Source organism: Astatotilapia calliptera, chromosome 15 (genome assembly GCF_964374335.1).
Source record: "Astatotilapia calliptera chromosome 15, fAstCal68.1, whole genome shotgun sequence".
NCBI classification, from domain to species: domain Eukaryota; kingdom Metazoa; phylum Chordata; class Actinopteri; order Cichliformes; family Cichlidae; genus Astatotilapia; species Astatotilapia calliptera.
The window spans coordinates 26,490,600-26,503,215 of record NC_137436.1 but is presented as its reverse complement, the minus strand read 5'-3'; the positions used below and the strand labels follow the sequence as shown (position 1 = coordinate 26,503,215).

Below are 12,616 nucleotides of genomic sequence, written 5' to 3'. Positions count from 1 at the left end.
ATCTCCTCCGTGACGTCTCTCCTGTACAGTACAGAATCGCTGCATCGATCGCTAGCAGTGTGACTCTGAAGTGCAGTACTGTATGCTCACGATAAGGACGAAACGTTTTGCACCACAAAAAATAAAATTGGCTACTTGATTTCACCTATCGCTGGTTATTTTTAGAACATAACACCCGCGATAAACGAGGGACAGCTGAGAAATATAACATTTGAATCCCTTTTCTCTTTTGCTCTGAGGCGCGGGGGGAAAATATCGACAAGTCGATGAACATCATTTACAGATATATTGGGTAAATGCCCGAGACATCTATAGAAATGTAAATTGCCGCTTGATTCATTCATTTGCTTAACTTGTTTTGGACCGTAAACAGGGCACAAATAGGACACCGGAAACAAAGCTCCCCACAGGAGTTTCCGCACCGGAAGTAGCATATGCTAACGTGCACATTTTCTTTTAAATATTAAACTTTATTAAGAAATAGTATACAGAACATGTGTACAACCAGAACAAAATTATCATATACCAGGGGGTGTAATACAAAGAATTACAAACATTCAAATAATTGGTAATTACTACAAATAGTAATAGTTTTCATAGCCTTTTTGTTAAGTGATCCACTAATCAATTTTATGTAACATAAAACATCATTATAGTAATGTTTAAAATTAGGCTTTTTGTTACTGTATTTGCATTTGTGAAAATAAAATTTAGCTAAGATAACTAACAAGTTTATTATAAAGTAAACATCTTCTTTTTTTGCCTTCAAAAGAAACAAAATACAACATTTTCTCATTTCACAGTAAAGTCTTTATAGAGATGTCCAGCAATGAATCTACTGAAGTCTTTCCAAAATGTTCTAGCGTATGAACAGATCCAGAAGAGGTGTTGCACAGTCTCAGGATTGTGGTCGCTGTATCAGAATCATATCCGGACTACAGATTCCTTTTTGTGTCCTTTAAAATGTTTGGGAGTGAGACTTCCTGTATGAGCCCGACATCGAATCTTTTTTAAAAATAGACGATCTTTGGTTCGGGATTCCGTCTCTGTGGTTCTTTGCTCTGTGAAAAAAACAAAAACAAACTAAAAAATCATAAAATAAAGCTGTTGTACTATTTGTACATTTAAGTTTATTCTGTGTTCTCCTTTAACATAAACACACTTGTGTTCCTAGCTGCTTTGTTTCTGCTCGGACGTTTTACGGAAACGGACCGAAGCAACATGACAGCTGAGGAAGACCTGGATGTGACCGCGGGAGCAGAACGAGATGAAGAGGCCAAACTGCAGGTGTTAAAAGGTACCTGAGGGGGTCACCTGACCGGACTGCTGTCCACGCTGGCAGGAGGTGTTCGTAGGTTTCTGCTGTATGTTTTTCTGTTCGAGGCCACGACAATGTCGAGCTGCTGCGCCAGACTCCGCTGAAAAATCGGACATTTTCAGATTTGATTCGCTGTTAAAGGATTCCGCCGCATAGAAACACAAGATAAAGCATTTTTTCCTGAAGCTTAAATGTTTTCTGCTCAGTTCCGCTAAACAAAAAAGTCGAGTTGATTGGTTATTTCTGATGTAGTTACTAAATTATTTTCGTCTTCAGTCCCTTTCAGCAGATCAGACACTTGTTCTCAAATTCAAGTCAAATTATTTTAATGTCTAATCGAAAAGTAACTTCGGGTATCACGAGTTTTGGTGTTTTAGTACTTGTAATTAAAAATTGTAGAAATAAAGAACTTGCTTTGAGAGTTCTGCACAGAACAAATGTGATAGGGATTGTTGTCGTTGTTTTGAATTCACAGCAAGCCACCAGACCTCATTCAAAAAACATCAGTTTTCAGGAACGCCAGCATCGAGGACTCGTGTGTTCCTGCAAATAATATCTTTTTCTAGACGACGCCAGACTCAGTTCAGAACTATTGCATTTTAAGGGTTGTCTTTATAAAGGAGCATTTGAGAAATGTTATAAAGTTATTTTACTCAGGCTGTTTAATGAATTTTCTTTGGAACAAACAGTTATTTTAAGTCTGTGAAGGTTCTCAGTCATCCAGGTCATCGTAGTCAAAGGAGCTTGTAAAGAAGGGCGTCTGGACTGAAGAAGCTTCTCGGATGAGAGGTGAAACGTCTTCAAGTAACTTAAAGAAGTTACTTGAAGACGTTTCACCTCTCAGCCGAGAAGCTTCTTCAGTTCTAAGGTCAAATGGTGGAGAGTCCCAGATATAAACCTAGTGGGAGTATCCCCCCACAGAGGGACAAAAGGACCCCCTGATGATCCTCTAATCGCCTGAGCCAAGGTGTGAAACTGGGTGTGGGTCCCAATCAGCCAGAGTTTCGGGTGTGTTCATTGTGAAACCTGGCCCCACCTTATCATGCGAATTCCTGAGATCAGATGGCCCAGGATGTGAGTGGGCGTTAAGGCGTCTGGGAAGGGATCTCAAAACTGGATTATAAATGGCAGAGAGTTGGTGTCGTAAAACCACCGCCTCTGTTCAAAGATGGTCGCTCACAGTGGACATAGATGGCTTCTTTCACTCCTCTTTCAAACCATCTGTCCTCTCTGTCCAAAATGTGAACATTGGCATCTTCGAAAGAGTGTCCTTTATCCTTAAGATGCAGATGGACTGCTGAGTCTCTTCCTGTGGAGGTGGCTCTTCTGTGTTGTGCCATGCGCTTGTGAAGTGGCTGTTGGGTCTCTCCAATGTAGAGGTCTGAGCATTCCTCGCTGCACTGTACAGCATACACCACATTGTTAAGTCTGTGTTTTGGCGTTTTGTCTTTCGGGTGAACCAGTTTTTGTCTGAGCGTGTTGCTGGGTCTGAAATGCACCGGGATGTCATGCTTGGAGAAAACTCTCCTGAGTTTCTCTGATACACCGGCTACATAGGGGATGACAATGTTGTTGCATCTGTCCTTCTTATCCTCCCTCGCTGGTGTCTGGTCTTCTTTTCTGTGCCTCTTTGCTGACTTTAAGAACGCCCATTTAGGATAGCCGCACGTTTTGAGTGCTTCCTTTACATGTGTGTGTTCCTTCTTTTTTCCTTCAGGCTTAGAGGGAACATGTTCTGCCCAGTGGTGTAGGGTCCTAATTACTCCAAGTTTGTGTTCCAAAGGGTGATGGGAGTCAAAGAGGAGGTACTGGTCCGTGTGTGTGGGCTTCTGGTAAACTTCGATGTTGAGGTTGCCGTTCTCTTCAATGTGCACGGCGCAGTCCAGGAAAGGCAAACAGTTGTCCTTTGTGTCTTCCCTGGTGAACTTGATGTTTTTATCCACAGCGTTAATGTGCGCAGTGAAGGATTCCATTTCTTGTGTCTTGATTTTGACCCAGGTGTCGTCCACATATCTGTACCAGTGGCTGGGTACTCTTCCTTTGAAAGAGCCAAGAGCCTTCCTTTCCACTTCCTCCATGTAAAGGTTGGCTACAATAGGTGACATGATAAGGTGGGGCCAGGTTTCACAATGAACACACCCGAAACTCTGGCTGATTGGGACCCACACCCAGTTTCACACCTTGGCTCAGGCGATTAGAGGATCATCAGGGGGTCCTTTTGTCCCTCTGTGGGGGGATACTCCCACTAGGTTTATATCTGGGACTCTCCACCATTTGACCTTAGAACTGAAGAAGCTTCTCGGATGAGAGGTGAAACGTCTTCAAGCAACTTAAAGAAGTCCAGACGCTTTTCTTTGCAAGCTCCCTTGACAGTTATTTTAAATTTTTCATTTATTTAAGTAAACCTGCCAAAGCTCCTTTTTACAGTTCAGAACACTGACACTGAAATGGAACCTCGGTCATCTCACATCTCAGGTCTACACATTAAGCCTCTGTGTTTCCACCAGACTCGATTTATTAAGTCTAATTGTTGAATGTTGCCATTGTGTTTCTTAAATTTTTACAGTCTTAGTTCAAGCAGTAGGATCAAAGCCATTCCTTTGATCCTGACCACCTCTCCAACCACTCTGTGCTGGGGAAAGTTTAATTGTAGATACATCCTATCTGAAAGATCTGTTTCTTTTGATGTAGGCTTCCTGGGTTTACGACCCTTTGGTCAGCAGGAGGTCTGACACACACACACACACACACACACACACACACACACACACACACACACACACACACACACACACACATTCTTACAGAAGTTCACACACATATGCATACAAATGCCTTGTCTTAGGACCATGTGGGCGTGGCTTTGTTCTGACGTGTTTTGTGTGAACGGTCTCTCAATAAAAGGTAGCAGGAGGAGGTCAGATCTGGGGGTCATTTTCGTGGTGGACACAGACGAGGCCTCCCTTGCGCAAATAATCGATCGATCGACTGTCTTGTTTTCTTCATGATGAATAAGTCTAGAATTAGCGGGGTTTGTGGAAACACAGACCCAACACGATTCAAACTCTGTTCTATTTAAGGTTCTTGTGATTTCGGAAATACAGGGTGGGCCATTTATATGGATACACCGTAATAACATGGGAATGGTTGGTGATATTAAAGTCCTGTTTGTGGCACATTAGTATATGTGAGGGGGCAAACTCCTCAAGATGGGTGGTGACCATGGTGGCCATTTAGAAGTCGGCCATCTTGGATACAACTTTTGTTTTTTCAATAGGAAGAGGGCCATGTGACACATCAAACTTATTGGTAATGTCACAAGAAAAACAATGGTGTGCTTGGTTTCAACGTAACTTTATTCTTTCATGAGTTATTTACAAGTTTCTCTTTGTTCACAGCCATTGACATGTCGAAGAGGTTAACACGTGAGGAGCAGATCGAAATTGTGTTGATATCTGGTGAACGCAGTAACCGAGTCATTGCAGCAGATTTCAATGCAAGACACCCTACGAGACCACCCATCTCCCATGCTACAGTTAGCTTCACTCAGCAAGAACCCACAGCGTAGCACTCGCCGCATGTCACTGGAGAGTAGCATTAGTCGAAAATCCCTTTGGCAGATATTAGCTACTCACAAATGGCACCCTTACAAACTCCATCTACTGCAGCATCTCAGCGAGGATGACCCAGATCGGCGCACAGAATTTGCAGAATGGGCAAAACAAAAATTGGAACCGGACCCTCAGTTCACGCAGAAGATTTTGTTCAGTGATGAGGCAAACTTTTATGTGAATGGTGAAGTTAACAAACAAAACCACCACTATTGGTCTGACACTAACCCACATTGGATGTATCCCTCCAAGACTGTTGGAACAACAAAAGTGATGGTTTGGTGTGGTATATGGGGTACAACAATAGTGGGTCCATTCTTCATCAATAGAAACCTCAAGGCCACTGGATATTTGAAATTGCTACATGATGATGTTTTTCCCTCTTTATGCACTGAAGCTGGCACGTTCCCTGAGTTTTTCCAGCAAGATGGTGCACCACCACATTATGGGTGCCAGGTCCGAGCATTCCTAGATGAACAGTTTCCTGGAAAGTGGATTGGTCATCGTGGGCCAGTTGAAGGGCCCCCAAGGTCTCCCGATCTGACCCCCTTAGACTTTTATCTTTGGGGTCATCTGAAGGCAATTGTCTATGGTGTGAAGATACGAGATGTGCAGCACCTGAAACTACGGATACTGGATGGCTGTGCTGGCATTTCTCCTGCGGTGTTGCTATCAGTGTGTGAAGAGTGGGAGAAGAGGGTTGCACTGACAATCCAACACAATGGGCAGCACATTGAACACATTTTATAAGTGGTCAGAAACTTGTAAATAACTCATGAAAGAATAAAGTTACGTTGAAACCAAACACATCATTGTTTTTCTTGTGACATTACCAATAAGTTTGATGTGTCACATGGCCCTCTTCCTATTGAAAAAAACAAAAGTTGTATCCAAGGTGGCCGACTTCCAAATGGCCACCATGGTCACCACCCATCTTGAGGAGTTTGCCCCCTCACATATACTAATGTGCCACAAACAGGACTTTAATATCACCAACCATTCCCATTTTATTACGATGTATCCATATAAATGACCCACCCTGTACATCAGCAGCTGTGCAAAAAGATTCAGACTGTAAGGTGAAACTTCAGAGTGGCACCTGTTAGCCACTCTAACTCTTCCTCCTAAAGGTTTTTTGCTGTTTACATTTGAGAAGCTACATGTAGAAGCATGTCCTGTGTCTGCTTTAATGGAGTGGTTGTGAACTTGTGGCGATTTCTCACCTGAGTGAGATCACTTCCTGTGTGCAGGTGCAGCATTTCTGACTACGGTGGCGTCCGCAGGGATGATCGCAGGATTCGGCTCCACATTGGCGCTCGCCAAGAAGAAAAGCCCGGAGTGGTTCAACAAGGTAAACTTAACCTGAGCTCACAGTGCAGGTGTTTGTTTCTCTCTCAGAATCATAACTCAGTCAGAAACTCATTCATGAAGCACACATTTGTAGATTGTCATCACTAATAAACATCTATAAATCCTCTGAGAAACAGCAGGAAAACGTTCTAACTGCAGAACCTCACAGAGAATCTCCATATTTTTCACTTGTTAAAAGGTAGAAGGAGTAACGTTGTCACCCGGCGGGCGGGCGGCGTGGACACCAAAGTTTGTGAAAAACGAGGCGACATAGATTCTTCAAATTGTTACCTACTAAATTTCAAATCTCAGTGACCTCGACATCGACCTCAAGGTCAGACGTCAAGTTTCCCTAAAATGTTGTGAATGCGATACGATGATGCAGGATTTTGAAATTAATGCCGTAGGTATGTCTACTTGGAGGCAGCGCCGGCAGTATTTATAATTTTATTGAGCTGAGGCTAATCATCAGTCTTTGGAAACTTAAAAATTGTGGATATTTTAACTTGAAAATGTAGCTGGACTGAGGATCTGATGGATGGCACACACTACTTCCGGTCCTTTTCCCATCCATTCGGAGGTTTCAGCGGTGCTTGCGTGAGAAGCTACCGATGCTAACAGCAGCTTGTTTATGGCCTCAGCCTCCTGAAGACAATCGATGGCTGTCCGCACATCTGCGATGACGTCCGCCTTCCCTCCTGACTCGTCTCGACCTGAAAATAGACTTTCCGTGAAGTCCTGGCGCATGGCGGCCACAGCTGTTTGAGTTATTGGCGACTGGCGGGATCCGATTAATGCTGACGCACATGTGAGATAAATTTGGCGTGGAAGCACAGACGGATCTATTTCAGTCACAGACTCGTCTTTGTGGTCGTCTCTGAATCGAAGCCTCAGGCTGAGCTTCAGTTAGGAAATGTAAAATCTGATTAGAGGGTTGAGGTCATTAAAGTGCAGCTTTTACTCCGTTTCAGCTGAAAAGGAAAGACGTCAGCTGTGCTTCCTGTCCTCAAACATGGAGGTTGTAAATCCTTCAGGGAGGTGATGGAGGTGTGTAGAGAACATCTTGCACAGATGAGCTTTTATTTTTTCCTCAGATTTCCTTCTGAGGAAATAATGGCCACCAGCACCAAACTGTTGAAGAATTGGAGAACCCGAGCACTGGAGCATCCATTAAAACGAGATAAAGGTGTAACACTATTGCAGTTCATGGCGATTGTATGGGTCATTTTCACAATGAAGAAGTTAACCTGATGTCACTCAGAGCTTCAAGCACCTGTTAGCCATGAGTCACCAAAACACCTGAGTGAAGAGCTGAAGTTAGTTTTCGAGAACCCTTCAGGTTTGTCTGATTGGCGACCTTCAGCAGCAGCTCTTGGATTTTTTTTGCTCACTCTGAGGGTGAAAGTTACTTATTTTTCTATAAAGACAGGTTTTACAGATCTACTATAGTTTTTTTTTTTGCTTTACATTGCACTCTTGGCCCCAGAGAAGCTTAACGAGGAGATCGTGCTGCCACTCCTACTGCTAGGCCAGTTAGCCTCGAGGAGCTACAGAGATGTTTTTCTTTTAGAGCTGGAGCCGTCCAAGCGATCATCATGAGGTGTGAAGCGGATGAGCTCGGCGAGAGGGAGCACCGGGAGCTGATGCGTTAAAACGAGAGAGATTGCCACGCTCGGACCACATGTGATCGAACCGGGCTTCAGGATGCAGCAGGAAGTGATGTGGAGGGACGGCACAGACCGAGAGCTGACGCAGTCCAGGACATGCTGCAAAAACATTTCTGTGATTCTGTGATATTTATCTGTGAGCTGCTGGAAGGGGTTCATGTTTGTTGGAATTGTTCCAGTTTGGTTCAGCACAGTTCAGATTCCTCCATCATGTGACAGAGAGGATGACCTCACTCTGCTCCACCAACCGGACATGCAGCTGACACTTTAACGTCCGTTTCAGCTATTTGTTGAATTCCCTCATGTTTTTGGCTGTAAAAGTAATTTCACAGCTTCTGGGAGAAATAATTCCCGTAAGAAACGGGGAAACGTTTCTCCCACTGAAAACGCTACGTCCAGATGAACAGAATCAACTTTTGGAGAATTCCCGTAAGACCAAATGCAGCTGTAAAACCTGATGTCAGATTTTTTCCCTGCTTGTTTCCTGTTCAGGGCGTCACAGCGACGGCGGCAGTCCCGGAGAGCGGCGCATCTCTGGCCCTCAGAGCTCTGGGGTGGGGCTCGCTGTTCGCCTGGTGTGGAGTAGGCCTGCTCGGCTTCAGCGTGTGGAAAGTCCTCGGCGTTCACAGCGTATGTACCTGCAAATGGCTCAGTGCTGACTTTTATGTTTATTTCATAAATAATGAGCTTTATTCAGTCAGGATTTTATCACCTCTTTACCTGAACTTTTCTTTAAGGATTATAGTCTCTGAGAGGAAGAAAAATAAATTTTGTGAAATAAAGGCAATTTATTTATGAATAATTTCTACAATCCTACCAATAAAATTACAATTTGGACATAATGTTTGAAACATTTTCAGAAGAAAGTGTTGAACTAAAATTCTGAGAACGAATTTTAGTTGTTAAAGTAAAAAAAAAGGTCTAAAGAGAGAGTAGTTGATGTAGATGAGAAAGTTAGACTTCGTAAAACTAAACTAATTAAAACTTTCTTAATAAAGAAAAATCAAGTTGTAAAATTAAATTATTTAGAAAAATAAAATAATTGCACATTTTAATGTTATCAAATATTCAATTTACTGAAAGAATATGAAAAGTTCTCATTCTTGTCTTTATCTGTTTTTTCTTTTTTGTTGGTATAATGTTTCAGCTCCCAGAGTTCAGACAGAAGATGCAGTCCTTCTTCCCGTCCATCCCAAAGAGCGACATAGCTGGATCTGAACCTCTGGACTGGGATGCAGTCTTCAAGTCGAAGTGACTCAAATCATCAGTGGGGTGAAATCGAACGTGTACGCCGGCGTTTCTCAGACACTTGGCAGCTTTTTGTTTTTTTCTGGAAGCAGTGGAGGAGCCGAATGAACCTACGAACCACTTTGATCCCAGTTTGGTTCTAATTTGGTTCCAGCTTGTCGATAATGGATCAGCTGTAAGACGAACAGACTGAGTTCTGATTAGTTTTCCCCACCGATGGAAGCAGTTCTAGTAAAGACCATGGAAATGATATTTTTCTCTGAATGTGATTCTATAATTTCATTCTGAGTTGCTGCTTTCTTTGTGTTTTTTTTGCTGCTGGCAGTGTTCAAAGCTGTGAGATGAATGTAAAGAAGGTAGAACATTTCTGAAAATACTGTGTGAAAGGATCAAAATCAGGAATAAGAGGTTGAGAAAACGTTCAGTGGAGTTGAAATATTTAAGGAAAAGATAAATGCAGTTAATATTGAGCAGCTGCAGGCAGTTATTCTTTTACAACAGAAATCACTAATGAAATGTGCTCTTTGCACCTTTTTCTTTATGTATCGCTCTGATGCCTCAACTAATTTCTATTCAAAGTACTCAGGATGTTGACAGCGTCAATCAGCACGCTAAGGTTAGCTTAGCATACACAGCATGTATCTGACAGCAGCAGCTTCATCACATCCAAGTTATCTGTTTCTTCGTCATGCTGGTACTCCAGTATACAGTTTGTACATGCTGCATTCTCAGCTGCTGTATGAATTTATAACGTCTGCGTAGCCATGGATATCTGTTTTTCTAATAAAAGTAGAGGTCCCAGCACAGAGCCAAGGGGAACTCCACAGCTAACTTTTGTGGCTCCTTGTTCAACAAACTAAAATCTATCAGATGTACTGGTGTAATGTGGTTCTTTTAGGTCCTACATGAAAGTCAGCACCAAATTAAGGCCAAAGTAAACAAGCTCAGAGCTGCGCTCACAGTGCTCAACCAGAGTTCATGTACATTTATTCTTTAACATGTCGTGGAACATATAAAGATCTCATACTGAAGAAACAGCATCTGTCAAATCAAACAGGAGACGTTCTGGATGTAGAGATTTTCTTTTTTTCCTCTCTCTTTACATTTCTTATAACTGTTTTGATGTCAGCAACATGATACAAGTACAGTTCTGCCTGCCCTGCCCCAACTGACCCCCGTACCTCCTGTACATACAGTCTCTCAAATCAAACACACCCTGTCAGATCAGACCCCATGAAACATCCTGAAGATGAGTTTTTTTGTCCTTAAATACAGAAACTCGAATGTTCAGAGTTGTGATTATAAATTCATAGAGAGTCGGGACGCCATCTTCTGGAGCTCAATGCACATCAACTATTTACAGGAGGAGGATGACGGTGGAGGGATCTGATTGGTGGACAAAACAAAGTTCTTAAAAACCCATTGGCTGATACTGCTGTGGTTCGGCAAAAATACTGATGGTCAAACGGCAGATGGTCAAATAATTCACATTAAAAAAAAAACGCCCAAGCAAACATATTGCACCAGAACAAAGTACGTGACTGAACATCAGTATTTCCTCTGTCATACCACGTGAGAAAAAACAAAAAAGACCTATCTACAACACTATTTAAATAACCCCACCCCCCCCAAACAGCCTTGCAAACAGAAAGGAACAACCACAAATGTTTAAAAAAAAACATTGAAGAGAGCCGGAACCCGAGCCACCGTCACACTTTGGTTCAAACGAAACAAGAAACCGACGAAACAATTAGAAAATTAAAAATACAAGTATTAAATATTTTGTATTAAAATTACTTAAAAATTCCAAACAAACATTTGCAGATGGAGTCGGAGCTTTATAGATTCTATATATATTCATTTGTATGTAAAAACATTTCTTTTCTGTTCTTAAATAAAAATATAATAGGAGCCAGTTTGTCACACGGGCGGAGCTGCTTACAGTGCTACTGAGCACGCTCCGTGGTGGTGTTTGTGTCATGAGTGGCCGATTTTAAACAGTACTTCACACATGATGGCCGCCACAGAGGAGTTGAGTGCGGATGACAGTGAGATGTCGAGCAGCCGGCTCTCATATAGAACAAACTCCGTCCGGTTCTCCTCTACCCGTGCCATGGCCAGCAATGCTTTGGCGGCGCGGCACATCATGTTGATGCTGGGCGGCTCTGGCGGCACAGCAGTGTGCAGCAGGCTGTGCGGGTTCTGCTGGTACTGGGCCATGGCCACACAGTCCTCCAGGAAGCCAATGAGTGTGCCCACACTGCCTTTTTGTTGGGCAACCGCCCTTGCCGCCGTGGGGTCGCCCTGCGCAAGGTTGGACAGCACAGCCACTGCCATCTCCCGGCACACCTGACTCTTCCTTTCGCCCACCAAACGCACCAGTGTGGAGAAGAGCTTCTGCTGGCGAATAAAGGGCGGCGTGGCGAGCAGCAGGTCCACGTTGCAGTCCTTAATGCTCAGCTTGCACAAACACTCCAACACGAGTCTCTGTGGTGTGAGTGACGAGAAGCCGCCCATCGTGGAGAATGGGTCCTGCGCCTCGGCAGATGGGCACACGATCCAGTGCAGTAGCCCGTCCAGGATAGGCAGGCAGATGCTCTCTGGGTACAGCGACAGATCCAGCTGGCCCGAGATGTTGGCCAGCGTCACCAGTGTGTTCTCCCTAAGCGCCGCCAGGCAGTCCCACCACCACTCGTCCCGGCTGCATGCCAGACCTTGCTCCTCCTCCCGCTGGTAGGTGGGCGGAGTCCGTTTCCTGCGGGGGTGGCGGTGGTGCAGCAGCACAAGCCGGCCCAGGATCAGCACCAGCCCAGGATGCCGTGATAGCATGGCGTCGTTCCCGGGCACAAAGGAGAGGCCGCGCACGATGTTGGAGATGCAGACGCAGCGTTTGGCCAGCGCGTCCTGCCACGGCTCAGCGGTGGACAGCGGGGCCTCATCCCAGCAGCGAGGCTCATCCTCCAGCTGGCTGATGGGACTCTGAGCTTGTGAATCCTGACCTCTGACCTCTGAGCGGACAAAGAGAGCAGAGTGAGATTAAAGGGGCAACAGAGACACCTAGTGGTGGAACAAATTGTAGATTTTTAAAAATTAATTGAATTTTTTTTTTTAAATTGCAAAAAATGTAAATTTATAAATGTCAAAACATAATGTTCCATCAAATTAAAATTGAGAAACAAGTCATAACTTCATGATGTTAAGTACTAAAATTTTGCAATTAAAGAAAAATTCAAAAAATTTAAATACTGTGACATAAAAATTTTTAGAAATGTAAAATTTGTATTTAATGTAACTTTATTCCTCCGTCACTAAATTATATAATTTTATGTATTTTTTATTTATTGTAGATGTAAAATTGCAAAATGTAAGAAAGTTAGAGGATGCACAGTTTCAGGATTAAGGTGATAAAAAGTTTCCTTTAA

The 12,616-nt window shown here is 43.4% G+C and overlaps 2 protein-coding genes across 5 annotated transcripts in view; one reads left to right on the top strand and one right to left on the bottom strand.

Annotated features, from left to right (window-relative positions):
* Positions 1-1,155: 1,155 nt before the first annotated feature.
* tmem242 (transmembrane protein 242) lies at positions 1,156-9,444 on the top strand. The gene is made up of 4 exons (XM_026142692.2): positions 1,156-1,297; positions 6,180-6,280; positions 8,439-8,576; positions 9,094-9,444. Exons 1-4 carry the CDS (start codon positions 1,222-1,224, stop codon positions 9,199-9,201), a joined length of 423 nt encoding a protein of 140 aa, XP_025998477.1. The 5' UTR covers positions 1,156-1,221; the 3' UTR covers positions 9,202-9,444.
* A 720-nt stretch (positions 9,445-10,164) lies between these two features.
* Positions 10,165-12,616, bottom strand: part of arid1b (AT-rich interactive domain 1B) — a 43,631-nt gene continuing 41,179 nt past the window's right edge. For all 4 annotated transcript variants that reach the window (XM_080289462.1, XM_080289461.1, XM_080289463.1 and 1 more), the window contains one exon: positions 10,165-12,202. In XM_080289462.1, the coding sequence (XP_080145588.1) occupies positions 11,172-12,202 (1,031 nt within the window). In that variant the 3' untranslated portion in view covers positions 10,165-11,171. The remainder of the gene's footprint in view (positions 12,203-12,616) is intronic.

Excerpts from the sequence above, each read along its gene's own strand:
- tmem242 (XM_026142692.2), top strand. The coding sequence starts at position 1,222 with ATGACAGCTGAGGAAGACCTGGATGTGACCGCGGGAGCAGAACGAGAT. Across the intron at positions 1,298-6,179 it reads CAAACTGCAGGTGTTAAAAG|GTGCAGCATTTCTGACTACG; the intron begins GTACCTGAGGGG and ends TCCTGTGTGCAG. Across the intron at positions 6,281-8,438 it reads GCCCGGAGTGGTTCAACAAG|GGCGTCACAGCGACGGCGGC; the intron begins GTAAACTTAACC and ends TTTCCTGTTCAG.